Source organism: Anser cygnoides, chromosome 25 (genome assembly GCF_040182565.1).
Source record: "Anser cygnoides isolate HZ-2024a breed goose chromosome 25, Taihu_goose_T2T_genome, whole genome shotgun sequence".
In the NCBI taxonomy this organism is placed as follows: Eukaryota; Metazoa; Chordata; class Aves; order Anseriformes; family Anatidae; genus Anser; species Anser cygnoides.
The window spans coordinates 576,936-604,669 of record NC_089897.1 but is presented as its reverse complement, the minus strand read 5'-3'; the positions used below and the strand labels follow the sequence as shown (position 1 = coordinate 604,669).

At 59.5% G+C, this 27,734-nt stretch overlaps 1 protein-coding gene across 1 annotated transcript; it reads right to left on the bottom strand.

Annotated features, from left to right (window-relative positions):
• Positions 1-184: 184 nt before the first annotated feature.
• Positions 185-6,657, bottom strand: ALX3 (ALX homeobox 3). Its single transcript, XM_048055104.2, has 4 exons — positions 6,385-6,657; positions 3,275-3,585; positions 2,088-2,150; positions 185-1,286 (listed from the first exon to the last, which is right to left on the bottom strand). The coding sequence occupies exons 1-4, from the start codon at positions 6,620-6,622 to the stop codon at positions 969-971; spliced, it is 930 nt and encodes a 309-aa protein (XP_047911061.1). The 5' UTR covers positions 6,623-6,657; the 3' UTR covers positions 185-968.
• Between the last annotated feature and the right edge of the window lie 21,077 nt (positions 6,658-27,734).

Genomic DNA, 27,734 nt, shown 5'->3' with positions numbered 1-27,734 from the left:
GGGTTGTCCACCTGCCGTGGCCATGGTGCTCCTGGGGTACTGAGGGTTTTGGAGGGTTTTGCATGGAAACCTTGGGATTTTTTTGCCCCAGATTGGGCCGGTCAGTGAGGCTGGGCCCTTTCTGAGCGTCTCCACTTCCCTTCCCCAGCACCGGCATGCGGCAGAACTGGCAGCAAAGGGGGAGGGCTGTTGGGGATATTTTATTATTTTTTGGCACAAGGGGGTGTAACAGCATCTTCTAAAGATGGGGTCAGCAGGAGCAAGAAGAGACCTGGTCTTGGCTTGATTTGGGCAATTTGGCCGGGGGGGGGGGGCGTTTACTGTCTGGAAAGTAAGCTCGGGTGCACTGCCTTGAGGTGTTTGGGGGTGCTTTGCAGTTTGCCCTGGGACCCCCCCGTCACAGAGCAAATGAAGCACAGCAGCTGCATGGGGGAATTCAGTTGTGTCCCCTCCCCTCCCCCCGATGCCTGAGGCCACTCCAAAAATGGGGACCCCCCCCTCCCCAAGTGACCATTTCGTCCCCCCCCATTTCTTCCCAGGATGGCTGCAGCTGGGGCGCCCAGGCCGGTAGGGGCAGGGGCACAGCGGCCCCCGCCATCAGATCCTGTTCGCCCTGGGCCGAAGGTGCTGGGGGGGGGTCCCGGGGGTTTCCGGAGCTGATTTCTGGGGTCCCAGCGCCAGCCCCGATGGCAGAGGCAGTGACGGCCGGGTCCCCGCCAGCCACTTGCTGCTTCTCTGCGTCCGCAGGGGGGGGGGGTCGGAGAGGTGCCGGGGTGGGCTGCGTTTGGGGGGGACCCTTTCGCTGCCCCCCCGTAGCACGACGCGGGGGGCGCGGGGGGCGCGGGGTGACCCCGCTGCCGCGGTGCCGAGCGCCTCGGGAGGGAGGAGGCGGAGGGGGAGGACGTGGCCCGGGGGGCTCGGGGGGGCTCGGGGGGGGGGGCTGGGGGGCCGCGTGCCGCGCGGGGGGGTTACGTGGCCCAGCCCAGCAGCCCGCCCGGCTCCTTGCCTCGCATCCGCAGCGCCAGCAGCGCGGCCGCTTTGTGCTCGTCCTCCGGAGGGGGCTCGAAGGGGCGGCCGCTGAGCGCCGGGGGGAGGCCGTGCAGGGAATAGAGGCTGCCGATGGCGGGGGGGTGCCCGGGGGGGGCGGGGATGCCCACGAAGCCGGCCACGTTGCTGTGAGCGGGGGGGTACGGCGACACGCGCGGCGACGGGATGCTCTCGGGGGCCGCGAGGCAGGGCCCCGCCGGGCTCCCGGGGCCGGCGCTCGGCCACAGGTTGCTCTGCAGCTGGGGAAAGGCACGGGAGGCCCCGGGTGAGGCGGCGGAGGGGCTGCGTGCGCCCAGGGGAGGGTGGGCACCGCGTCGCCCCCAGCCCTCGCATCCCCCTTGCCCCAGCGAGCGAGCGCCGCAGGGGCTGCCGCCGCTTCGCTTCGATTGCCTGCGGGAGCGAATCCCGACAGAAATCCGCGCAGCACGGTGCCCAGGGGGGGCTGCCCTGGGGGGGGGGGGGGCTGCCCCGGGGGGCTGCCCGCAGCGCTGCTGCCCCCCGGCACCCCCCCAGCCCCCTTCCCTTGTGGTGCTGCAGCCCCTACACCAAGCAGGGCGGTCACGGGAGAGCCCCGGGGATGTGTACAGAGCTGCTTTTTAAGCTATTTCTGTGCTTTTCAGTGTTTGAAAAGAAGGCGGTTTTGCAGAAAAGGGAGGGGCGAAACGCTGGTGGATTTATAGGGCAACGAGGAAGAGGAGGGAGACCCTGGGTGACCACGCACCATCGGGGGATGCTGGTGGGATTGATGGATCGCCGGCCCTGCAAAAGGGGTTTCCTTTCATGGGGGGGGACCCAAAACCTTCCCGGAGGGGCACGTTCCCAGGGGAGACGGCAGGGCCGTGCAGCAGCCTCGTCCTGCCCTAGCAGAAGGTGACGGTGACGCTGCATCTTCCCCTTTTCCCGGGGGGCCGGGTGCCTTGCCGGGGGGGGTGGACGTAACCACACAGCTCGTGGCAGAGGCAAAAGCTGGGCAATGTGGGTTACCGATGGGGGTACCGGGGTGCGATGGGGGTGCCGTGGGCAGCTGTGGGGTTTCTCACCTCCTGGATTTTCCCATAGCGTTCCCGTTTCCGCCACTTGGCCCGTCGGTTCTGGAACCAGACCTGGGGGGCAGAGGAGGGGCTGAGGCATGGAGACCCCTGCCTGCCCCGGCAGGAAGAGCAGCCCGTGCCCCCCCCATCCCTCCCCTCCACTGCCAAGGCTGCTGATTCTCTCCGTGGTGGGGAATGGAGAAAATTCCCTCATGGGCAGCCCTGGCCAGCCTCAAGCTCCCCAGACTTTTTCTCTAGCCAAAGAGCAGAAATGGCGCATCTCTCTTGGAAAAGAAGCAGTCCTGCTCCACGCGTGGTTATTTTCTCTCCCTTGTGATTCTGGGCTTCATTTACCCCAGGTTTTGCTGCAGGAGGCTCTTCAGGACAAGACGCCCCCCCCCCCACCCCCCGTCTGTGCTGCTGGGACCGTTCAGGTCCAGCAACGTGTCCCGGAGAGCAGGACGTGGTGCTGGGATTCCCACCACATAGCTCCCGATGCTACTGTTAATTTCAGCCAAATCCACCCCAAATCAGGGCTTGGAGCTCTCTCAGAGGCCATGGCAGGCGCTGCCAGGCTGGGTGTTTGCTGGCTTGGGGTAAGTGTCCCCTGCCCCTGCCGTGGCCCCAGCCCCTGCCCCATGCAGGGGGCAGCACCCGGGGCTCGGTGGCTCAGGGCAGTCAGCGCCCAGCCTCGCGCCACGCGCCCCCAGCCTCCTGCCCTGCTCTGTTCGCCCCCCCACCCGCGCTGCTTCACAACATGAAAGTGGGGTCCCGGGATGGGATCCCCAACCCCACCCAGGCTGCACCCTGGGGGCTTGGGCTGGGTGCGGGGCTGCTCCACCGCTGCTCATCCGGGGTTGGGATGGGAGGGAGGCCAGGGGGCGGTGAGGGGGCTGTTTGGTGGGGAACTGGGTACGGGGAGGCTGGGGGGTGCTGGCAGCAGCCTCCCAATTTTTAACTTTTGCTGTCCCTTGGAGGGGACAAAGGAAGAGGCGCAGCGAGGCACCACGGCAGTGGTGGGCGCAGTGAGCACCGGGGCTGGGATTTCCTCCCTGGGGCTTGGCCCAATCCTCCAGGGAGCAACAGCTCCTCGCTCAGCATCACCTCCGCAAGCTCTGCTGCGCAGGAGAGGAAAGTGTCCTCCAGCCCTGCCTGGCACAACCCCTCAGCAAGACGCCGAGAGCCCCGAGCCGTACCTGCACCCTGGCCTCGGTCAGGTCCGTCCGCAGCGCCAGCTGCTCGCGGGCGTAGACGTCGGGGTAGTGCGTCTTCTGGAAAACCTTCTCCAGCTCCTCCAGCTGGAAGGTGCTGAAGGTTGTCCTGTTCCTCCGCTTCTTGCTCTTGCTCCTGCCCAGCGGCAGGGACTCGGGCAGTGGGGGAGCCGGGTGCTCCCGCAGGCTGCCCAGGGGTGCTGCCAGCACGCAGCCCAGCTGTCCCGGGGCTTTGCTGGGGGCCCGGCAGGCTGCGGGCACCGCCTGGTACTCACCTTTGCATCCCTTCTCACCACCTGGGAGGGGAGAGGCACAAGATGGGTTGGTTAACGCAGCAAGGAGCCCCCCGTCCCTGCGGGGAGAGGGTGAAGACTGCAGTTCAGGAGCATTCCCCGTCACCCCATGAGATGTGTGGGTGCAGCTCCAGGGGAAAGGGGCTGCGCCTGGGTCAAAGCCATGGCAAGGAGCGTGGAGGGCAAAGCCCTTGCTCTGAGGGAGCGGGGGGCTGGCTCCCCGGGGGTGCCAGGGTAAAGCTTGGTGGGTGCTCGGCACCGCAGGACCCGCGCTTGGGGCACCTCTCAGGAGCTGCTCTGACGGTTACAGGGTGTGCGGCGGGGCAGAGGCGGGCGAGTGCGGGTTCACCTTCCCAGCCGAGCTTTGCTCAGCTCTCCCTGCTCCCTTCCTGCGCAGGCTGCTGCCTCCCCCCGGGGCAGAGCCGTTGGAGCCAGAGCGCCTGGGCCACATCCAGAGCCCTACGGCTCAGCTCGGTTCGAGGGGGGACAGGCACAGTGCACCCCATAAAGCCTCTGCCTGCCGCTGGTGCTGCATTTCCCTCAGCCGTAACTCTCAGAAAATGATTTGAAAAGGAGTAAAAAAAACAAATAAAAAAACACCCTCTTTGCTCCTTTCCCCTCCCTCCTGCACGATGGGAGCCAGAGCAATAGGTTTGGGGTTCCCCCCTTCCCCCCGCTGCTGCTCTGCCTGTGGGGAGTCCCACGGAATGGGCTCCAGGAGGTAAATCCCTGCCGGTGTTTCAGAGGCACCACGATCGCCTTTGTCCCCCAAGGAGGGGTGCTTGTCCCCACGGAGGGACGTGCAGCGCTCAGTGAGTCTGAGCGGCTCTGGCCAGGACCAGGTGCTGCGGGGTCCCCCAAGGAGCAGAACTGGTGAAGGGGACCTGGTCCCCCAGCAGTCGCAGGGGACACACAGGGGCTTTACCCGGACAGGAGATGAACTGAAATCCATTCTTTTGCCCCCACCCAGCCACCACCTCCAGAGACTTGGGCTGGCAGCAGGTGGAGGCCAGAAGCCCCCCTGGTGGGCTCGGCCCTGGAGAGGGGCAGGATGCGGCCCACCGCTGGGCGCTGGGCACAGCGCAGCGCTTGGGGCCGGCGAGGGGGGAAATCACCTCCTTGGGGACGGATCCTCCTTCCTGGCCTGTTACCGTCACATCTCGGCGGAGCGGGGTCCCCGTCCCCGCACACCCTCATGGGGCTCTGTGCCCCCCCGCAACCAGCCCCCGGAGCGGCCTTTTCTGGACTTTCCTTTCTGATTTTTGGTTGTTTCATAATTAAGGCAATTTGGAGGTTACTGCGCACAGCCACGAGTCGAGGTGCATCTGCTTTGAATTAATGGGAAAATGTTATCTTGGGGCGGGTTTGGGGGGGCGACCGCTCCCCTTCCCTCTCGGTACCGACCTGTGTCCGTGCCCCGGCGGCGGGTAACGGCGAGGGGACGAGGCCGAGCTGCCGCTTCCTCCCGGCTTTGTCTTCCAAAGGCTCGGCCGGGCTGAGCCCGGGTTAGAGCTGGGCCAGGGGGTTTAGCGATAAAAAACAAGCCCCACCAAAGAGCGGAGCAAAGGCAAGAAAAAAAAAATGCAACCGAAAATCAGGAAAAACAAAGTAAAAAAATCCGCTGCACAAACTGGTCTGATAAACGCGGCGGGTTTGGGGTTTTCCCCCTTTCCAAAGGCACCGCATTTCCAAGCGACCAGCGGGTTCCAGCAGTGGAGACAAATAAATAAATGGCCAGAAAGGAGAAGGCAGGAAGGGAGCAGGATACGGGCGCGCAGCTAAATAAACAGAGTCGCAGGGGGACAAAGAGGATGGGAAAAAGGGAAGGTACAGAGACCCCCAAACCGACACCCCCTGACCAATTCTGCGGCGCTGGGGAAGCGGCAGCTGGGGAGCAGCTGCACGGTTATTGGGTGAACCGGGAGGGGAAAGGAGCGCTCAGAGGGATCATTAGCGGAGGGACGGGGCACGGGAAGGGCTCCCGGGAACCGGGGGAGAGAGCGCGGCCGCCGGCACCCGGAGCAGGTAAGCGCGGCCCCGGTACGGCCCGGCCCGGGGGGTGGCGGGGGGGTCCCCGGTGCCCCGAGGCTTTCTCTACCTGTTGTGCCGAGCCCCACCTGGTTCCCATTACACTGCGGTGCTGCCTCTTTTTTTGGGGGGGGGTCTATTAAAGCGAACGGGGACATAAAAGGCCCGCGGGACGGGATGAACCGGAGCCCTTGGTGGTCTCCGACGGCCTCGTCCGGGAGGGAAAGAGCGAGGAGAGGAGCGGGCCCGGGGCGCTGCCCGGCCGGTGGAGACCGGGGAACGACGAGGAGCGCCCGGGGGAAGCGCCGCGTCCTGCCTGAGCCTGGCGGCGGCCCCGAGCCGGGACCCCCGGGCCCGCCGGGACCCCCGGACCCGCCGGGACCCCGCCGCTCCCGGCCCGGGAGCTGCCGTCGGCTGCCGGTGAGGCCGGGCCCGGGCGGCGGCCGGACGCATCCCCCCGAGGGACGGGGCCGCTTTTCCACCCCCGTAGCTTGAGCTCGCGCCGCTCCCGGCCCCGCCGCCCTGCCCGGGATCCCCGCTCCCCTCGGGCGTGCCGGGGTCGAGGCCGCCCGGTCTGTGCTCTAACGGGGCCGTGTCGCGACAGCGGGAGCGTGTCGGCGGGGAGGGGGCCCGGACGCACCGAGGGCAGCCCGCCCGGCGCATCCCCGGGGCCGACGGCAGGATCGGGCTCCGTGCGGGGGCAGAAAGGAGGAAAGGAAAGGGGGGGGGGAGGAACGGCCCCGGCTCCCACCTCCGCCCCGCAAGCCCCGGTACCTGCAGCCCCGGCCGGGTAGAAGGGCTTCCCACTGACGGCCGCGGCGAGGGGGCCCGGGCCGGCGGCCCCCAGGTACCGGGGCTCTGCCTTGTCCGGCGGGCAGTGGGGGCTGAGCGGCGGCGGGTGCCGGGGGGGTCCCGGCAGCCCGGCCACGAAGGGGCCGGGGGTCCGCGGTGGCCCCGGGGGGGGCTCGGCCCGGCGGCCCGGGGGGAAGGCCGGGCAGTCCCTCGCCTCCATGCCGCAGGTTGGAGGGGCCGGGGCGGCCGCGGGGAGCGGATTTTGTGCGGGGCTGGGGAGGAGGGGGGGTGTGGGGCTGGAAGGGAGGGCTCGCCCAGCACCCCCGGCACACTCACACCCACCCACCCCAGCCCACCGCACCGCTCGGGTCACGTGCGCCCTCCCACCCGCTCCGTTAACCCTCGAATCCCGGTGCCCCCCAGCCCCGGGCGCCCCGAGCCCCCTCCCGGGGCTGCGGGCACAAACCCGCTCCGTGCCCGGGCGGGGGCTGCGGGGTCTGGTCCTCGCCGCTCGCCGCTCCCGGGGGTCTTCGGGCTGCAGGAAACGCCCAGGGCCCTTCCTCGATTCAACGCTTCAACCCCAACCCTGGGAGCAGCTCCGAGTCCCAGGCAGGGGGACAAACCTCTGCCCTCGGTCTCTCAGACGCCCGTGGGGTTTTTTCCCCTTCGTGGGCCGCGGGAGGCTGTCTGCGGCCCTTCCCTCCTCGGGGCTGCGGCTGAGGCCTGGGCAGGCCGGGTCAGGGAAGGCGCTGACCCCGAGGCACGGCACGGGGGCAGGCAGGGCTCTGCCGAGGCCAGACCCACGGCTCCGTGTGCTCCGTGTCTCTGTCTGCCCTCGGAGCAGCCCCGCGGGGCTGAGCACCGCCGTGCCCCCAGCCCGGCTTCGCAGAGCTCCCAGCTCCCTTCTCTGCCGCGGGGATGGCGAGGCGAGGGGCCGGGGTTTGCCGGGGCTCGCTCCTCTTCCACCCTCTCTCTCCTCCTTTTCTGCTCCTCTGCATCCATCTGCAGCAGAGCCACTTCGGCTGCATCCTGGGGCCCCGGCGTCTGGATTTGGGGGCTGGGGGCAGGTTTTATACAGCTTTGGGGGTGGTTAAGTGCAAAACGATCGGGTCAGGTTTGGCGATTCAAAGGCCGGGTGTTACAGCAGGGAAGATCAATGTCAAAGAGAGAGGAGATTAGGTAGCAGAAGCAGAGAAACAAGCGGATAGCCAAGCTGCAGGATGATGTTTTGTGCTTCCATTTGCTGTTTTCCCATATGCATGGCACACAGCACAGCTTTCTACTAATCCTGGGACATTGCTCTGTGCTAGGATCTCCAAAAAAAAAATCTAAAAAAAAAACCTGTGGGTATCAGGGTAGCAGGGCAGGGGATGAACTGCTTTGGAGTAGCAAAAACAGGTGGAGAAGAACCAGGTGGGTCACAGACATGATAAACAGCCAAACAACAGCATAACACCGACAAATAATGTTGTACAGCGCGCTATTGCTTTTATTGGCAGTGCTGAGGCAGTATAGGTGTGCTTTGTTAGCCCGTGGCACAAATCTGAAATCAAAAGGCAATCTTGCTTTGAAGATTATGATAAAAATATAATGCAATCCCTATGTCCCATCCGCAGATGCAGGATTGATGCGATGGTGTCAGGTCGTTGCAGAGCCCCGTGTTATTGCAGGAACACCAGGTCTGCAGCGTGTGCTGTAAATCACGGCTGGGTATTCCAGCCCCCGGGGAGGGAAGCCGAAAAGCAAGGAAAGCGGTTGTGGGGCTGCGATGTGGGGCCCCGGCTTGTTCTGGTGGTGTCCCCTCCTTACCCCCCCAAATGCCTGTGATGGCTCCCTCCACATCCTGCTCTGCACGCAGCGCTGCCCAACACTTTCCCTTCGCAGCAGCTGGAGCTGCCGGGATTTTCCCCGTTCAACTGTCCTCAGCTCGCTGCACATTGTAAATTATTGCTAAATAGGGACTTTAAGTCCTCTGGCATGTGACAAGTCATTAAGTGTTATTAAACATAGCATAACTCCTGTAAAGATTTATTAGTTTCAAAGAACCTCTCCCAGTTTTACTGCTGGCATTTAGAGACTTTTAATAGCAGAGGGATGAGTCTATCCATGTGTGCTGCTGGTGTGTGTGGGGGGGGGGGGGGCGGCAGGGACAGGTTTCTGCCCGGGGATGTTCTGTCCTTCTGGGCTGGATCCATGGCGGGGACCCTCCTGGGCAGGCGGACGGCTCTTGGGAGGTGCTTGGTCTAGAGCCAGCAGGGATTTGGAGGATCTGGGTGCTGAAGGCAGTGGTGGGGAGAGAGTTTGTGAGCTCTTTTGGGTATTTGTTGTGCAGATGGCAGCCTGTGGAGGTGCTGGGGGGTTTTGTCCCATCAACCCAGCCAGTAGGGCTGACCCAGGACTCCTGGGGTCTCCCGGGCCCACCACCACCCCTCTGCCCTGCGCTTTCTCGTCTGTGGAGCCAGACCGCAGTGCCTCATCCTCCTGGCTTGGCCCACGGATGGGCTGGGTGCTTTGAGATCAGGGGAAAGGCTGCAGGGGAGGCCAACGTGGCGGTCTGCTTGTGGCCCTCCTTGTGGCCTGTGGCTCTGCCCTTTGCACTGTGCACGGGTGTTGGGACAGGACTGAGCAGGAGAGGGAGGTCACCACGGGACTCATGGGGTTCATTTGTCACAAACCAGAGTATTTGCGGAAGAAGGATGATCGTGACCCTTCAGGGAGAAACTTCACGCTGTCTTAGCATCCAAATGACACCTCTGCAAGGAGACATGCCACTGGTTCTGCTCTTGGATGGAAAAGTCCTTTTGTGTCCCAGTTTTGTCTATTTGCACATGTGCTACCAGATGAACCATGGCAAAAGATCTGCAAAGTGCAGCAGGAGGACTCCAGTGGGATGCTTGGAGTGAAAACATTTTTTGTTTTCGGTTTCTCTCTTGCTGGCTCAGAAGAGGATTTTTTCCCTCTTTGCATCCCATTGGCTCTCCCAACCATCTCAAGCCATCTCAGAGAGCTGTCTTGCCTCCCTGGAGATCACAAGATGTCACTGAAGTGCTCGGCAGGAGTCCGGGAGGGTTTGCATAGCTCTGTGGTTTGTAGGAATATCCCTGCACAGCCAAGACTTTGTAAAGCTACCAAGAGCCTTGGAAAAGCTCGCACGGCATTGAGCAATCCCTACTGCGCAGGATCGGGGGTGTGTTCTCTCCCTCTCGCCCTTCCTGCCTCCTGAAGGATTTGGGGTCCCTGCCTCAAAGCCAATGCTGGGGTGTGCCAAGGTGCTGGGCTGCACCAGCCTCACGTCCAACCTCCACCGGGGCATACCCAGTGCCCAAATCACCCCAAACTCCCTGGGTGCAGTAGATGGAGGCCACAGGAGGCAAGGGCCAGCCTGAGCCCCTTGGCAGCCCTCAGCCAGAGCCAATTCCACTTTCAGCCCCTCTCTGCAGTGCTGCGAGCAAGCAAAGGGCAAGCGGAGCAGCAGGCAGCGCCAAGGGGGGGCCAGCGGCCCCACTTTGACCGATGGGCTTTGTCTCAGGGATTTTGATTTTTTTTTTTTTTCCCTGAGAAATCTGCAGTTTGGGAAGAAAGCACTTCCTGGGAGCCTGCTGAGAAACAGCCACGGCTTCCTCTGGAAAGCGCAGGGGAGCTCAGCTCAGCGTGGCTCTGTGCCTCGGCTTCAGGGTTAGGGCAGGGCTGGGTGCAGGGGCGACTGCCCTCCTGATGCCACTGGGGCACCAAAGCGCAGCCTGTGGCATCCCCGGCTGTGCTGGGCCATTGCAGACTGAGCCTGGAGCAGGGCTTGGAGGCTGTTGTGCGGCTCTGATTCGCCTCTCCATGTCTGCCATGTGCGGACAAAAGGAGCTGGGATGTGCCGCAGGCCTCTGCCTGTTGTGGCAAGGACACGTGTTGTGGGGAATCCAAGAGGTTATTCCCTCCACCGAGGAAGATGTGGGACTTGGCCATACTGGCTGCCTGCATCCCTAGCCGGGGCTCCTCCAGGCTCCGCGCCCCAGGGCAGGAACCTTCTCCTGGTCCCCAGCGGGGATTCACCCCGGCTGGGCTCGGTGTGCTCTGGTGCGGGGCTGGGGCACGTCCCTGCCTCTCGCCCTCTGGGACACGGGGAGCGACCTCAGCCTGGGGGCAGCAGCTGGGCACGTACGTGTGCCCCGAGAACTGTGACCGAGCGCGGCCAGGCAGGGCTCTGCTCCGTGCAGGGCTCCTCATCGCGCTCCTCCCCATCCTTTCCATTGGGTTGTATGGCAAAGGGCTTTGCCTCTGTTCGGGCGGTTATTTCATTACGGATCTCATTTTGCTTTGTTTGGGTCAGCAGTAGCATGGGGCAGGGGCATTTTCCATATTCCCAGGCAGCTTGATGCCAGCCTTGAGCAGCAAAGGAGTCCATTTCTTTGCTCACATTTTTTCCTAAAGCTGCAGCAGTACCATGGGTTCAACCCTCAGCCTTTGCCTGTCTGCGTATCCCTCTTTTCCTCACAAATACCCCAGAAAATCCCCCAATTTCTGTTGCCTGATTCATTGCAGAGCTTTGTCTCCAGCCAAAGTTCGATCTTGCTCAGGAATGTGCGTGGTGATGGCAGGAAAATGACTTTATTAATTCACCTGGGGAAATCTTCCTTGCTGCTCGCGATCCTGGTTTGCGTTAGGCTGAGTGGGAGACAGAGCCCCTCGGCCTGACCCTGCCGGAAATCCATCGGTTCCACCGAGCCGGAGCCAGATTTGCTGTTTAATGAGGCTGGCGAAGTAGAAAATGGTCCCGCTCCCAGGTCTCACAAAGGAAAAGCGTGGACACAAACATATCCCCGCATGGAGTAACAATGCACAAAGGCAACGGCAGCCTGCGTGCCACACACGCGCTTTACACAAATACCTATATACACGCGTATTTATAGCCATCCAGATGTATGCACAGATAATTCAATTGCATGGAAATGTGTATTATAGACGTGCACACAGCACAGGGCATTTCTCTATCAGTGTGTGTTACCAACACATGGACAGCAAAATCGTGCAAGCGTGCATCTAGATTGCGGAGACACAGATGAGCGTGTGGCAGTTGCACCCGCACAACGGCAGAAATATCTCAATTTGTACAAACATATTGTGATCGTATTTCCTATATAATCCAGCCCTGCCTGGCTGGATTACAGCCTTGTAGAAATAGCCAAGGAGTGATATCTGTGTGCTGCAATAGTACATGCGTGCCCTCAGCACTGGTAATGGGGGGAGTTTTTCAGGCAAATCGTGGCTTTGTTGAGAGTACAGCTCTGGGTGAGTTTTTCGGCATCGTTACCGAAATCTCTAAGTTATTGCGTCGTTCCGGCAGCGGCTTGAGTTCTTACTCCAGAACAACATTCGGTGTCAAAGCGCGCCTTAAATTAACGATAGCAATAACAATCAAGGCAACAAAACCCATGAAAATGAACTGCATGGCTGTGAATGGGATTAAACACAGCACGAAAGCCAAGCCGAACTGCTTTTGTTTTCATTTGCATTTTACGGAGATAGATTGAGGGGAAGAAAAAAGCGGCGGTGTTATTTTGGCTTGACTCAGAGCAGAGTAAAATCTAGCCATTTTCTGTAGCTGCCAAATAAAAAATAACACACAAGTGTTTACAAAGTGTGTCGGTGATGCAGTGGCCTTTAGAGGAGCTGCAGGAGTAAATCAGCTTAATTCCCCCAGGCTCAGCCTGGCCGGGCTGCTTTAAACGCGCACAGGATCTGGCCCTGTCTTTGCAAGCGAGAACCCGGGGTGGATTCACGCCGGCTGGTTGGGTTTCCCTGGCTGCTGAGTTAGCCGGGCAGTTTGGTGTCTGTAAGCTCGGTTTTATGCCGGAGCAGAGCCTCTCCCCGCAGGGACACCGTCCCCTCCGTCCGCCCCTGGCCCCGGGCTGGCAGCGCCGTGCCGGCCGCTCTGTGCTGTAATGAGGAGAGATTTGTGCTTTGTGCACCAGACGCGCGGGAGATTTCCAGGTTGCCTCGGACAGTGCTGTGGGGTGCCAAGTTCAGGCTTGATTTTTCTCAGAGCTGCCCCAAATACATAAAAAAAATAAAAAAATAAAAAAGCAAAATGAAGCCTGGAAGTGGCGGCAGCCAGGGTTTAGGGCTCAACATGCTCTGGTTGGGTTTGAGGCATTAATCCTGTTGAAAGTCATGGCAATAGTACTTTCAATTCCTAAATTCTGACAGCATTTGCAAAATCAGGAATGCATCTAGGGATTAAATGGAATTTATTCCAGATTGACTCTGCTGGGAAGTGGCCGGACTGTGGCAGGATTCAAGGGTGCCGATTTTTACTTCTAATTTTAGAATATCACCGTTATACAGCATAAGTTTGAAATAATGACACTAAACGAGCAGTATCACTTAGAATAACAAATATGTAACTGGGAGCTGGATCTGGCCCTGATCTAATGCAGCAGCTGGTTAAATGGGTCTAAATCAGAGTAACTCCGTGCCAGGGCTCTTGCAGATTTCAGTTGCCCGTCTGGCTGCGTGTCCCCCTGGGGGTTTATTCCCCTTTGTGGAGGGCTGGGCTCACCCGATTGCAGTTATTTTGCATTTATATGGGGTGACTGTAGGCAGAATTGAGCCCTTACCTGGAAAGTCACCTGAAAAATAGTGCAAACGGAACAAAAAAAAAAAAAAAAAGGAAAAGGGAAAAAGGGAGATGGTGTTGGGGAGAGAATGCAGCAGGGCTTTTTTTTTTGCACTGTCTGTGCAGTGAGAAAGCGCTGAACTGACTCTGATGCCAGGACAGACCAAGAATAAACCTGAGTCCTTCCAGAAATTGGCTTTGTAGGAGCAAATGTACTCGGCTTGAACTTCTCCTGCATGCTCGGTGTTCGGGGAGCAGCTCCCAAACGGCGCCGTGAGGCACCCCCTGACCTGCACCCAGAGCCAGATCCGCGCCGTGCCGGGACGCTCCCCCCGTGGTGGCTCAGTCAAGCCCTCTGGGGAGAACCCCAAAGCCCCCCCGGGATTCGCCAGCCATTCATGGAGCTTGGCCGGACAAAGCTCTTCCCCTCCCCGTGGGACTGATGGATTTATTCGTCTCATCCCCTAATGAGCCACTTCCAGAGCCCAGTAAATTATACGCACCAGGACGGATGAAACCTTGCTCCATAAATCAGATCTGAGGCTGACAAGTGCTCCCTGCATCATTATCCTGGTGAGTGGCGTTTCGGAGATCCCAGGTATCGCCGCCTGCCTTGCAAATCCCAATAAATCTGGGAGTAATCATTCCCGACAAAGAGCCAGAAAAGCACCGGAAAACATTTTCTTCCCTTAAAATGTAAGTGGAAAATTTATTGCAGGGAAAGGAAAAGTCCACAACAAACAGGGATGCGAGGAACCCCCGGGGCCGGGTTGGCATCGCCTTGCGCTTACTGGGGCAAATCTGGAGCAGCCCCTAGAAATTAGGGGAGAATTTTTTGGGGGGAGAAAACAAGAGGAAAAATGAAGCTGTGTGTCTCCAACCATGTCCTGAAAGGACAAGGAAATCTAAGCGGAGCCAACGTGCCGCAGTCTGCTGCCTTCTGGTTTGTGTTTAGCCTTTGGAAAAAATACCCCCTTGCAAACCTCCCCCTTCCTTAAGGGGAAGATTTATTTTATGAACTGGCCGACACCTGAAAGCAATCGGTTTTTGGCGGGGGTGGGGGGGGCGGGAGGGAGCCATCCCCGGGGGCTCGGCGGGGAGCCTGGGCAGAGCTGTATTTTCTCGCTGCTGTCGCTCCCACTTAGGTGTGAGTCCCGCTGCCGGCTGGGATCTGCTGGGACAGACAGACGGACGCGGTGTGGAACGAGCGGCTGCGCGGCGCGTGGTGCTGTATGCACGCGGGAGCCTCTGGCTCTCAGCATCTCGAGCTGCAGTTCAGCAGGGGGTGCAGAGCTTCCCCTTTCAGACAGGGAAACTGAGGCACCGGGCACCAGCATTGGTCATTTGCTGTATTAAGTGTTGAAGACACCCCACCGTCCCTCCACCTGGTGTCTTTGTGTTGGGTTGGTGGTGCTGGGCTGCGCTTACAGCCAGAGGAAGCTGGGGACTGAGGCTGGCCTTGAGGAGCCTCAGAGAGGCCCATCTTCGTGCGGATTCACTGGGGTGATGGTGCCTGGGGCTCTTCTTCCCCTCCTCATCCCATGCTTTCTCCCGGCTGCACGCTCTGCAGAGGGTGAGCGCTTTTCCAGCAGGCACGTCGGCAGGCATTTCATGCTTCTGTCATCAAATTGTGCGTGTCAGGACTTCAAGAGAGCGGGGTGGTGGTGATCCCTGTACCTGTCAGGGTGAATGAAAGGTGACAACACCAAGCGAACGCCAGATGGGCTGTCAAGGCTTCGTGCTTCCCACCCCGGTTTTGCCGCCTGCCTGCCCTGGCTCCCGGCCTCGAGCTGCTGCCTGATTTAAGGTGAGCGAGGACCCGCTCGGGTGGGAACGGGAAGGAGCTGGGAGCCAGCTGGAAGCAGGCAAAGGGGAAATCCTAGTGCCCCGTGGCTTGGAGCATGGGTTGGGTTGTCTCCAAGCTGCTACAGGCTGGGATGGCTGGAGAGAGGAGGATGGGGTCTGAGAACGAGGCAGAATTGGGTAAGAGCTGAGTCCAGCAGTGTTTAAGCTTTGCTACCGTAGGAGATTGCTTCTAGCATCTGGTTATTTGGGCCAGGAGGGTGAAGCTGGCCAGGCTGGTCACCCATCATCTCACTTGGCCGTGGAGAAACACATCCCTCGGTGCCAGGAACTGTTTAACCTCAGGAGACTTTGGTCTTGTAAAGCAAACGCTGCTTCTGGCTTTCTCTGGGGGATTTGTGCAGAAACACTGCCCTGTTCCTGCAGAGCTCTGGAGGGGTCCAGCACCCGAACCACATCCACGTCAATGATGCAAACCAAACCAAACCAAACCCGGCCCAACCCAACCCAATCCAGTGGTGCTGGGAGGGATATGGGGCAGGTTCACGGGGCTGAGTGGCCGCCACCACTACCAGTGGGGCCAACCCCATGGTTATGTTGCTCAAATCCAATTTGGGCAATGGTACCTGAACCATCACACCCCAGTGCCCTTAGTTCTCCTGTGGATGGGACAATGGGGGCATGCTGGGGTGGTGGGGGGGGTTGCCTTCCCCTCCGTTGCCTTGTCTGTAGGACTGGGGATAGGGCATAGTTCCTGTCTCCTGGGTTTCTTCCCACCTTCTGCCATCGGTGCCTCATCTCCGGACCCCCAGTGCCGCGGTGCTCTGTCCTCGGCGTGACCTCCCCTTCCCGACCCAGACAGCGAAAGGTTTCCTTCTCGCTCGGCCAACTCTGATAAGGGGAACCAGAAACAGCTTTGACCTTTCAACTGCAAATCTCCCTGAGAGGAGCTGCAAGCTGTTCCATGCCTCAAAGGTCCCTTGATAGGAAACAAAACCACGCCACTGAACTTTTAATCAGTTTCACCCCCAAAAATTCTCAGGCACCCAAGGAAAGCTCAGCTGGATATCACTGGGAGGTTGTATCCCTGCCGAGGAAGGAGGCCAGCATGTACTACTCATATGAGCGGTGCCCTGGGTTAACCACTTGCTTGGCGTATTGGGCGTGTGCTCCCTCCTTCCCCTGCGACTTCCAGTTCAGCCTTGAGATTTCAGCAGACGCACGACACAAATCTCCTTCCTTGCTCGTTCTCTCAGCCCAAAGCAGCGTGGGCCAGCTCGCAGCCTGTAACGGAGGCGTGTTGCTCTCCAGGCTGTCGCAGCTATAGGAAGGTGATGGCTGGAGGTGTTGGAGCTCATTAATTGCTCTAAGAAAGCTAATTGGCATCAACACAACAGCGGGAGACGTGGCGGCACTGAGGCCAGCAGAGCTGCTTCGTTTCCATGACTTGAGCTTCTCTTTCTCCTTGCGTTGGGCGTTTATCAAGAACGGCACCCATGCATGAAACAGGGGGCTGTCTGGGTGATGGAGAGCCTGAGTGTCCCACAGAATCAGGCCCTAAACACCAGCAGGCACCCTACATTTCCCCTGATATTAAACCTACATTTTCCCTGCTGTTGGTTAACCGCATTAATGGGATCTGAACCGGTTCAAAGCCTTTAGAGCAGCAGGGGGGGGAGCTCAGAGCAATAAGTGGAGGCGACCCCTGCCAAATTGGAGTAAAAGATGTCTTCCTCCCATTCCTGAAATAACCCACAGCATTTTCACATTAAAACTGTGAGCCCAGACTAGCTGGGGAGGAAGAAACCATGAGGATCAGCCCTTTCTTAGCCCCTTACCTGAGGGAGCACGGATAACGGTCCAGCAGCCGATCCTGTGAGCTAGTGGAGATGCTCTGGGAGGTATCACCAGGGCTGGGGTTTGGAGGACCAGGGTCCCAGGATGTGCAGTCTGTGGGAAAGTCCTCAGATCCAGGTAATCTGAGGGAAAGTTAATGTTTTAGGGGACTGGGACATAGTAAAAATTATGATGGGATCTGATCACTACATTCCTCGTTCAGTGATAAAATGAGATCAGCAGAATCAGGCTGTGTTTGGGGAAATACATTGATTTGTTGTTGGCTTTTTTGATGTTGCTTCTTCTCAGTCATAGAATATCCCGAGTTGGAAGGGACCCGCAAGGATCATCGAGTCCAACTCCTGGCACCACACAGGTCTACCCAAAATTTCAGACCGTGAAATTCCATGGGGGCTCCCCCCGAAGTCCCCAGAGCTGGAGCAAGGTGCGAGGGAAGGGAGTGTGGCTGCCCCACGCCTGGGGGACCCCTCGGTGCTGCCAGGAGCATGTGGCCAGGAGCACGTGGCCGGTGGAAGAGGTACCAGGTGAATCCCTGTCCCATGGTGTCCTCAAACATGCTGCAAAGGGAAGGGGCCACAAGGGGACCCCGGTGTCGTGGGGAGCTGGGGATGGAGCTTGGAGGGATTTGGGTGTTGGTGCTGGGGTCTTGGGGGACGAGGTTTGTAGGGGCAGAGGGTCTCAGAGCACCATGGGGCTCACGCAGGCTACACTTGGCAGCTCAGGTGACCGCCTTCTCTGTGTCTAAAGCTGCCCACCGGGGTAATGCGGGTCCCAGCACACCCCTTGCTGCTCTCAGGGTGATGGAGTTACCCTGTCAGCAGGATCCAGGCTGCACCAGCAGCTCCCCTTGGCTCCCCTCCTTCCTTCCCTTCTCCTGAGGGCATGTGTGACCCAGGAGCACGTGTGACCTGGGGGCTGGCGCTGCCCTGTCCCCAGGACAGGCTTTAATGGGTCCCACCTGGCTCCCAGGCACAGTGTGCTGGGCTTGCTCCTCCAGGGGACTGAATTCAATAACTTCACCCAGGGCAGGGGCTCAGTGCGGCTTCCCTCAGCATTAACCCTGTTTCCTCTGCACACGGAGGAGTCACGGCTATTAGCTGGGGCTGCCGGCACCAGAGGGGATGCAGAATGTCCCCCTCTGTGCCTCTGCCCTGGAAAATGCAGCCTTATACCCCAGGGAGCTGAACTGAGGCTGCCTCTTCCTCACCACCCAACCCAAACCATGCGTGGGGACCTGGTGATCCCGCCAGAGGATAAAATTGCACAGGAAGGTTAATTTGCAGCAGGGAACAATGACATTGCTGCACCTTTCTTTGCTGTCCAGGCTTCTGCAGTGCTGTTTGATTTGCTCCCACGCTCTCTACCTCACTGCCAGCCCTGGCAAGAGCAGGGCACCAAGAGAGGAGACTCGGGGGGTTTAGCAGCGTCTCCCCCAGCCCCTGCCCCATGAAGCATCCCGCGGTCCCTGGCACAGAGGCAGTGCTGGTGAGCTGCGTGTGGGAACACTTTTGCTCAGAGGGGGGCATGGAGCCTCTTGGCCCCCCCCCCCCCCCCCATCCTGGCTTGCAGTAATCTCATTAACTCATTTAATTCAAACGGGGCAGCCTGCGGCAGTGTGTGACACACTAACCCTGTTGAGGCCGTGATGTCTTGTGGGCTGAAATCCTTCCTTTCATTGATTCCAGCAGGGACATCCCTGAGCCCTTGCCTGAGCATGGAGGATTAATTCCCCCCTGCCCATTAATGTGAGCACTTCTGGGTGAGAGTGCAGCAGCCTTTTACTCACCACCCAGGGCAGTGATTTATTCTCGGAAGGAGCAGAGGGTTGGATCTAGCTCCAAAATGTGTGTGTGTGGGGCAAATAGCGGCAGAAATACCCTCCCTGGATGGGAATGAGGCAGGAAGAGCATTTGCTATGGGAAGAAAAATGCAGCTAGTCTGCAGGATATTGTCCGTTCCATAGGTGCAGGAGCAACACGAAATCCACCACCCCACATCCTACCACCCCTTTGCTTGGACATCTCCGCTCAACAGACCTGGTGTGCCCTCCCTGCCCGCGGCGAGCACGGGGCAGCTCTGCGGGACGTGCGGAGCAGCTGCCTGTGGGATGATGCCTTTTTCCAGGAGGCCAGCTGCATCACTCCCACTGCCGGCTCCAGCTTCTGCCAGCCACGCAGCAATGTGCAGGGGCACCCGGAGGCAGAGCCTGTGTTTGTTGTTTCAATAAATACGGAGCAGACAGGCCCGGTGTGGGGGAAGCTCTCCTCCTCTTCCTCCTCCAAGGGGATCAATCCCTTCTGAGTGGCTGTCAATCACTGTCATCAGCTGTCCTGGGTCAGGGTGGCTGACAGCAGGTGGAGGGGGTTGGCTCCTGTTAACTTGCTGCTGTCTGCTCTTTTCGTGTTGTAGGGTAGGGGTTGAGGGCTGAGTGCTGCTCCCGGGGTAAGGGTGCATGGGGCTGGGCTCCCTGCAAACATCTCTGCTTCCTTCTCGTTGTAGAAGAGGATGAGGAGGGGTCTGTGCCATGCTGGCTGCAGCAGGCTGGTGACTCTCTCTGCGTCCCCTCCTTAGATTGCCCCAGGTCTCATGTACCTGCCCCATTTAATGTACCCATCCCAGCATCTGCGTGGTGATGTAAGAAGGCAGGAGGTGAGTGCTGTGCCCTCCCCAAATGAACAATTCCCAGGATAAATCCTAACTGCCCCACTTGGGTGCACCCTGATGTGTTCTATCCAGCCCACAGGGTTGGTGCCCCAAAGGGGCCTGGGCTCTGTGCCTGTCCCAGCAGGGACAGTGGGTGACTTCAGTCTGAAGGCTTCAGCCTGCAAATGCTTTGTGGGCTCCCATCAGCACCAATTTCCTGCAGGCCCCCGTGATAAGAGGCTGATCCTCAGTCATGGAAATTCGATGCCCTGGTGTCAGGGAATGAAATCCTGAGGGACTGTGGAAACACAGCTGAGAATGAGCAGATCTTGCTGCTTTCCCTTGTCCCCTCTGCCAAAGAAACGAATGTGGCTGGAGGATGTGTATGGTCTTAGTGCCGCGCCCCAGCACTGAGGCTGGAGTGCGTTGCCCTGATTTCTGCTGGTGGTGCTGTTCTCAGTGTGGTTAAAAGCTGCTGGACATGAAAGCATCCAGGAAATAACTGGGTATTCGTTGTGGTTTAACTTCATCCCTTTTTTAGGCTTTGCTGTGGTCCCTTTACCTTGCCTCTGAAGACCCAGGGACTCACGGGTCCCACCTGCTCTCTGGTAAGATTTGAGACAAGAATTGCAGACAAAGGCTATGTTTTTCCTGTCCCACTTCACCTCCCATCGTCCCATCTGGGGTCTGACCTGACCATGTTTGAAAGGAGGGAGCAAGCCCTAAAATCTCTTCCCTAAACTGCCCACATTGGGTGGGTGGTCAGTGCTGTGGATTTTGCCAGATGAAGATGCTGGCTGGATACTGGATTTATGGGCTCGGAGGCAATGTCTCACTGCATCTCGGTGCTCTCTGCACAGCATGAACCAGAGGAGCTGAGCAATTCTGGCTTATTTGCTCCCATCCTTCATCAACCCTGTGCTGGAGCCCAGGTTATGCCCATTCCCTGACTTCACCTCCATCCCCATATCCCAGTGCTGCAGTGTCCTGTGCCTGCACCGTGACATCTCTCTGCTCTGCCAAGGCCGTGGGCTTTGTCTTCCCAGCTTGTCTTGAATTTGAGGAGAATTTCTCCCCTTTCAGCTATTCCTGTGCATTTTAACCATGCTTTTCAGTCTGCAGCTGCACCTCCCAGACCTGACCACACCAGAGAGAAACCATCTCCAGGTTTTGCTGCTTCTTTCCCAAGCAGGTACTGATTCAGCTCTGTGCCTGCCCCATCACAGCTGCTGGTCCTGAAGGGCGGAGGGGAGGTGTGAGGCTTAGGCAGGAAAAACAACTCTGAAAGTCTGGCTGGCACGGTCTGCTGTGGATTGAGCCTCCTGTGTGAAGCATCGTTAAACCAGAGCTGTTACACGCCCAGAAATTACACTGATTTAATGGAACTGGTTTCTAGATTGGTTTGTACCGTGTGCCAGACGCGATTGAAATAAACTGATTTCCTTAAGGGGTTCCACGCCTGGGAGGCCGGCTGGGAGCGCTGGCATCGGCCGCTCTGCTGCCGCCGGGTGTTTGCCTGCGCTGCGTGGTGCTCTCGTACCCCGGCGGGGTGTGGGCGCAGGCCGGGGGCAGCAGCACCGGGCAGCTTTTCTTGCCTGCCCGACTCAGTTCGCACAACGCGTCCCCGCTGCGAGGGGACGGCTGGGGTCTGCACGAGGGCCTGGTGGGTTACTTGTGGGACCGCGCGGGGAACTCGGGGCCCGCGTCCTCTTCGTGCCTGGGCTCAGAGACGTGGGCAGCGCACGTGAGCGCCGAGCCGAGCCCGTTTCGGGAGCAATCCCAGCTCAGCAGCCAAAATCCTCCTTTTCCCACCCAAATAAAGCCTCAGCCAGGAAAGGGGCCGTTTCCAGGGCAACGCAGATGCCTGGCGGCTTCGCTTTGCCGCGATCCGCCCCCCCCCGGCCCCCCTCCCCTGCGGCAGCTCCGGGCTCGGCTCCGGGCTCGCTCCGGGCTCGCTCCGGGCTCGGCTCCGGGCTCGCTCCGGGCTCGCTCCGGGCGGAGATCCGGCACCGCCACCTAGCGACAGGGGGCCGGGGGCTGCGGGGCCCCCCCCGCCCTGCGGGAGCCGGGGCCGGTGTCCCCGCGGGGCAGGAGGCTGCTGCCCCGTGCTGCGGGTTCGGAGCTTCCCCTCCTGCCCCCGGGCCGCGGCACCGGCTCCGGAGGGCACCCGGCCGCGTAAAGCTGGAGAAGCCGGAGGGGAAACGGTTTCTCCGGTCCTGGCCGGCCGGAGGGCGAGTGCGTGGTGCTGCGGCTTTATGGATCTCTGGGTCGGGGTGTTAAAACCCTGCCTTTTCCAAAGGAGCTGGCGGGGACGAGCTGTCCGTGCACCCCGATTCCCTCCGGTGGTTTGGACACGCCACAGCCTCCCGAGTATCTCTCCACCTTCGTTCATCAGCACGGGGAAAGTATTTAGTGCCTTTAATGTAATTAACACATTGCAATCCCAAACTGCTAGCAGCTGCCCAGCCCTGTAATTCATTCTTCCACCCAGCCATTAATGCCTCCCTCTGGGCAATCATAAAGCAGCCCTGACCTGGCAGAAAAATGCTGCGAAACCAAGCCCTGTGCCTAGGGAAAAGGAAGAAATGGGGCAGCAGACCTGTATACGTTAAAATAATTAACACACTATGATGCCAAACCGCTGGTAGCTGCCTGGCTCTGTGATTCATCCTTCCACCCAGCTGTTAAAGTTAAGAGACCGCCTTTTGGTGCACACGTGTGTGCAAAAGTGCATGTGCTGCCTGCACCCCCCCCCGTGCCGAGGGGAGCTTGTTCTGCGGCCCTGGGGTCGTCAGTGGTTCCTTGCTGCTGTGCTGTCCCCGTCCCCCCTTTTTGGAGGTGATTTCCCTTCCAGCGTCATCTTCCTGGCTGTGTCTCGCTCCTCAGTTTGCCACCCTGAGTTATGGCAGTCGCTGCATGATTATACGCCTCCGTTCTGTAATTACCTTTGCTCACAGTAATTGTGTAATTGGAAGAGGCAATTACCTGGTGAAATGAGATAGGAAAAGGAGCTGGCTTGGTGTCCCAGCATTTGTGGGATGGTGTCTTGGCCACATCCTGCTCACACTCTTTCCAGTCACCCTGTAACGCTCGAAATCCTGACCTGTGGGGTTTGTTCGGGTAGCAGCGGCTCCCCCCGACCGTGGCCTCTCCCTCCAGTTGCCTCCTTACTTGCTTTCCTGCTGCATTTCCTATTGTGGGGTCACAAAGCATCCCCCCCCGGCTCCCTGCTGCCTGTCCTCCCGTGATGGTGTTCCCAGCCTCGGGCAGACCCTGCTCACCACAGTCCATGCAAATAAACATCCCCTGGGCTGCTGGGGAGCAGACGGCAAAGTCCTTGGGGGATGGATGGGGCAGGGAGGGGAGTGCCAGGATTTGCTCCAAGATTAAAGCTCTGACTTCTTTCAGCCGCTGTTTTTCCTCGTTAGTGCTCTAAGCTGATTGTGTTAAGCCACTTGGTGAGTGATCACTTTTGATGTATCTTCCCACTTTTCTCAAATCCCCTCTGCTGCCCTCAACCTATTGCCTCTGCCCATGCCCCCAGGACCACCTGCAGCTTTTGGCTTTGCTGGTTTTGCCCTGTGGTGCTGGCGAATGGCTCAGAGCCCAAGCACCCACACAGAGGCTGGAGAGAATCAGCCCGGGCCAGCACACAGTGCTGCAGCTTGCTCTAGTCTTGGGGCTAAACATGAAGCTTGCCCGAGGAGGGAAATGAAAGCCCAGGCGTGGTGTGTTTCCTCTGCAGCAGTGCTGAGCCTGGGTGCAAATCATCAGGCGAGGGGCATGCGGCTCTGAGTGCCTCGGCAAGCAGCCACCACTGCAGCCTGGGGTGCTTTGGGTCGTTCAAGGTGAGATGGGTGCAATTTGGGGGGGGTGAAAGACTTGGTGGCACTCACTGGGGCGTGTGCTGATCCCCTGGGTACCGCCCTGGTCCCTGCTGCCCAGCACGCCCCTCTGACATGGGGAGCTGGGCTGCCTTCATGGCAAACGCTTTTTCCCTCTGAACTCCTAAACCCCAGCAGTTTTGTAGGATAAAGGTAAGCCTTGCTACGAGACAACAAAGGGCAGTCAGCACTCCCAGCGTGGAGGCACTGGGACAATTGTCTTCCCCATGGGATCCTGCTGCAACAGCCCACAGTGCCGGGAGCTGCAGCTGGAGCCCCCGGGTCCCTGCGGCACCAGCAGCAGATCGCAGGCACACATCAGGCTCATCTGGTCCGCATTAGAGGTGGGCATCGTGCAGGCACTGGCAAAGGATTTGGGTCCCTCAGGGACCCTGGGGACCTTAGAGGACAGCCCTGAGGGAGGTGATGCCTGGCCTCCTAAATCACTGCTGGCCACAAAGCCAATGGGAGAGCAATCGCTGCACCATGTGAGTAGATTCCTGTGGTGTGGCCAATGGGCAGCTTGCTTTTTGCATATGTGATGAAGGAATAATTAACAGCTGGGTTTTCCCTCCCATGCTGATCCCTCAAATAGGGGATAAAAGGGCTGTGCTGAGCACAATGGCTTGTTGTTATCCTTTTGTTATGGTAGGGCCAAGACAAAGACCTTGTGGGTCCCTCATGAGGGTGGGGTCCCCCCAAAGGCAGCCAGGGTGGGCTGCAGCATGGCAGGGGTTGGTGGCCTCAGCCACCAGCGTAGCGCTGGCCCCAGGAGGGGGGCTCTGGTCTAGTGAGACAAATCCCATAGGGAGGAGGACAGGGAGTACCCAAATCATGGCTGGAGAGTTTTGTGTGTGCTCTTGCTGGCTGGCGTGGGAGCCGTGGGAACCCCCAGGGCCGGGGTGAGGGGCTGAGGTGGGGACAGGCGGGAAGGCAGCACTGGGGAGGGTGAGGGGGGCATTGGGAGGTGCAAATGGTTTCAAAGGAGCTGCTTGGGGAGGTGGGGAGCAATTATAGCACAGAATAGAACTTGGCAGCCCCAGGTACGTGTCCCCTGTCCAGGCTTGTGTGCTTGAATGGAGGCATCATTAAAAAGCCCCCAAGGCTTTTTAATGCCCCAAGGGGCATCTGCCTCATGGTGTAAAGCATCCCAGCTTCTCCAAGCAGATTTTCCTTCCCCTGGGCAGCTCCAGGCTGGCTTTGAGCCTCAGGAGGCAGTTGCTGAAGGTCCCTGACCCCTGTGGGTGCTTCAGTGGAGGAGCCCTGGCTGGTCCTGTCCTGGGCACAGACGCCACCTCCGTCTGTCTGTCCCAGGCTGGGTTCCATCCTGCCCGATCCCACGTGTCCCCTGAGGGCTGGGCTGGTGCTGGGGACCAGCTCCCGTCGGTGGCAGCTCCCACAGCAAAGCTGAGGCAGCGGAGCTGAAACGAGCCCAAGGAATTGCAAGTGCCCGCGGCAGATGGTCGGTGCAGTCTGTCTCCCTGCCGCCGCCTCCTCATTCTTCCCTTTCCCCAGCCTCTCCTCCAGCTCGTCTTATTCTTGTTTTTGCTGACTTCCTCCCATGGACTTTCCAGACCTTCCTCAAGGTGGGACCCCACCATCCCCTGCACACCAGCCCCTATTTCCAACCCAAAGGGAGGCTCAGTGTGCAAAGCCAAAGGCTCATCCGCTGAGCTTGGATGTTTGGAAAAGGAAAGTCCTCATCTTCATGGGGAAATGAAGGCGTGATGGGGGCTGGGACCTTCTGGGTTCCCCTTGACAGAGATGGGCACAGAGCCCTGGTGTCTGGGGACACCCTGGCCCCAGGGTGTTGCCAATTGCCCCCTTTCCCAGCTGCAGAGAGTCCGTGCTACATGCTCTGTGCCATTAGCTCCAGCTTTGAGCGTCTTCTTGAAGGGGCTGTAAATTCTAGGTAATGAAGAGAAGGGGAGATTAAGATGTCCATAAAATTATCCTCAGCAAATGTCTCCCATCAGGTCCAGGATCCTTCTGCATCCTGCTGCCCTCCCCTCGATTTGCAGCTCCCCTCCCCAGCTCCTGCTCTGCCCAGGGGTGAGACGTGCAGGTGCTGCAGCCAAAACTGGGCCACAAGCACTCGCCTCCGATGGGGATGGGGCATGAAAGGTTTTGCAATCCCTGTGCCAGCCCCCTCCCAGACACGAACATCCCTCGACCCCCCCCCGGGGACCCCCATGTGGCTGCATTCCTCTGCGGTCCCTTTCTCAGAGGTGGTGGCCACATCAGTCAGCAGAGGTCGAGCCCTGCAGCGGGGACGATGGGATTTGTCCCGGCTCAGAAAGATTCATTGTTTTTTAGGGTTTATTCCTCTGTTTGTTTGTCTCTTCCCCCCTCCGGGGTCTCTTTCGTGTTGCCAGTTTTGTTGTGCGTCCAAAGCTCCCCTCGGGTGGCAGCGCTTGGGCCTGACCCGGACAATGCAGCGCGCTGCTGTCCTGGCAGCGGCCCTGCGTGCTGACAGCCGTGGGGCAGCGGGGGGGACGGGATGGGGACTGGCAGGCGGTTGGGCCTGGGTGAGCTCCTGCATGGAGGCAGAGGAAGCCCTGGGAGGTCTCCGGGTTGCTGGGTTTGAGGTGTGTTCCTGGGGGTCGCATGGGGCACAGACGCTGTCCCCGGGCTGCACCCATCGGGCAGGGGACCTCTGCACCATGCAGCTGGCACAGAAAGCTCTGGGAACTGGGGAGAAGAAGGAGAAGTGAGAAACACCCGGGGAGCAGGGAGGTATGAAGCCAGAGCCCACACCACGGCCAGCTGTGCCACAGCCAGGGTTGCATCCCATCATGCTGCATAGGCGGCACTTCTCCCTGCAGCTGAGCCACCTCCTGCTGTCATCCCCATCCCAGTGAGGAGGTTTGGGAAGGAAAATCCCCCTCTCCCAGCTCCTTGCAAAGCTGGAGCAAACACAGCCTCGCTGCAGGGTGCTCATGACATGAGCCTGCATCTTTGGCTGGGGCAGCGTGGCCGTGCTGGACCTGCACGGCTCAGCCCAGGGGTGCTACCCAGGCAAAAGTGCTCCTGAAAGCTCTCCTGAGCCCGATTCCTCTTTCTCGCCCTGCTGCAGCTGGGCTGGGTCTGTGCCGCAACCAGCCCTGTTGTGCTGCTCTGTGAGAGAGAAGAATCGACCCTGCGGGGGTTAATGGGGGAAGATGCCTTTGCTTGTGCCAGCTATAGAGGGGCAGCCCGGCTCTCCCTGATGGGCGCGGGCTCCTCTGCACCGAGGCGGGGAGCAGCGGCCCCGCAGGCGGCTGTCTCGCTGGGTGGATGGGAGCTGCCGTATGAAAGGGCTGGCAATGGGAGCTCAGCGGGGAGAGTACGGGATGGCATCCAGACTCCTCTCTCCAGCAGTGTTTCACATACCTTGGGGCCTGTGCTGTCCTTAAAGCGCAGTGAAACCCCGCGCGTGGGGAGCTCGGAGGGTTGGGGGGCACGAGGGAGGAGAGGCTTGCCCAAACCCGCTTGTCTTCATGTGGATGATTATTTCCAGCTGGGGCGCTGGGATGGGTTTTTTTATCAGCTGCTTTAGTCCTCTCTGTGACCTCTCCCAACCCCAAGACCTCCTGCTTTTCCCCCTCCACCAGTCCCTCCCAGCTCTGCCTTACCTCAGATGGGCTGTGAGATGTCCTGCCACGGGTGAGGTGGAGAAATGCCTATCTGGGTTTATGGCCAAGGGATTCAGAGACAAATCGGGGTGTGCGTGGGGTCTGGGATAAGGAAATAGCCCCTCAGCCAGATGTTTTGGGCCTTCTTTGGGGCAGGGATGCCAAGGTAGGCAGTGGGTAACCCCAAGCTGGGATGGATGCTCTCGACCTTGGGCACCCCTAAGGAAGGACACGGAGGCACTCGTGTGACTGGTGTTGGCACTGAGATCCAGTGGGATTTGTTAAGAGAGAGCTGCAGATAAAAATTCTCAAGAGGAGGAAAAATAGCTCTGATCTTTGCCCTGTGCTGCTCTCCATCATTCCTGGCGCTACCCAAACAGCTCAGGTGGGAGGCGACCTGCAGTTCAGATGACGATGATCTCCAGAGGCTGTTTCTGGGACAAGATGTGCGAGCAAAAAGCTCAGTGTGTGCCCGCACTGCAGTGCTGTGAAAGGTGCCCCAGCTGCTGGAACGACGCAATGGCCACACTGCTCCATCCCTGCTTGCCTCCACGTCCCCAGATGGCCGTATCCTGCTCCCATCCAGGATGGGAGGTGGTCAGGGACTTTCCCTCTTGCTCCTTGGCAGGGCAGGACACAGCTCATTTGGGGCTGGGGCCAGTCCAGGAGGGTGGCTGGGATGGAGGGGATGGGGTCTGGCTCCTCATGGGGCTTTTTGGGGTGTGGGGAGGATGTTTCACTTGTACCCAGCTCTGAAAGCAAGGGTGGATCCATCTCCTGAAGCTTCCCCATTCACCCTTTGGGGCCAAGGGACTGTTCCTGCCATGAGTCTGAGTGCCAGGTGAACAGGCCACCTCAGCCTGTGTTTTTCCACATTTCCTTGTTCTCCCAGAAGATTAAATATCACCTCTCTCCTCCCCATCT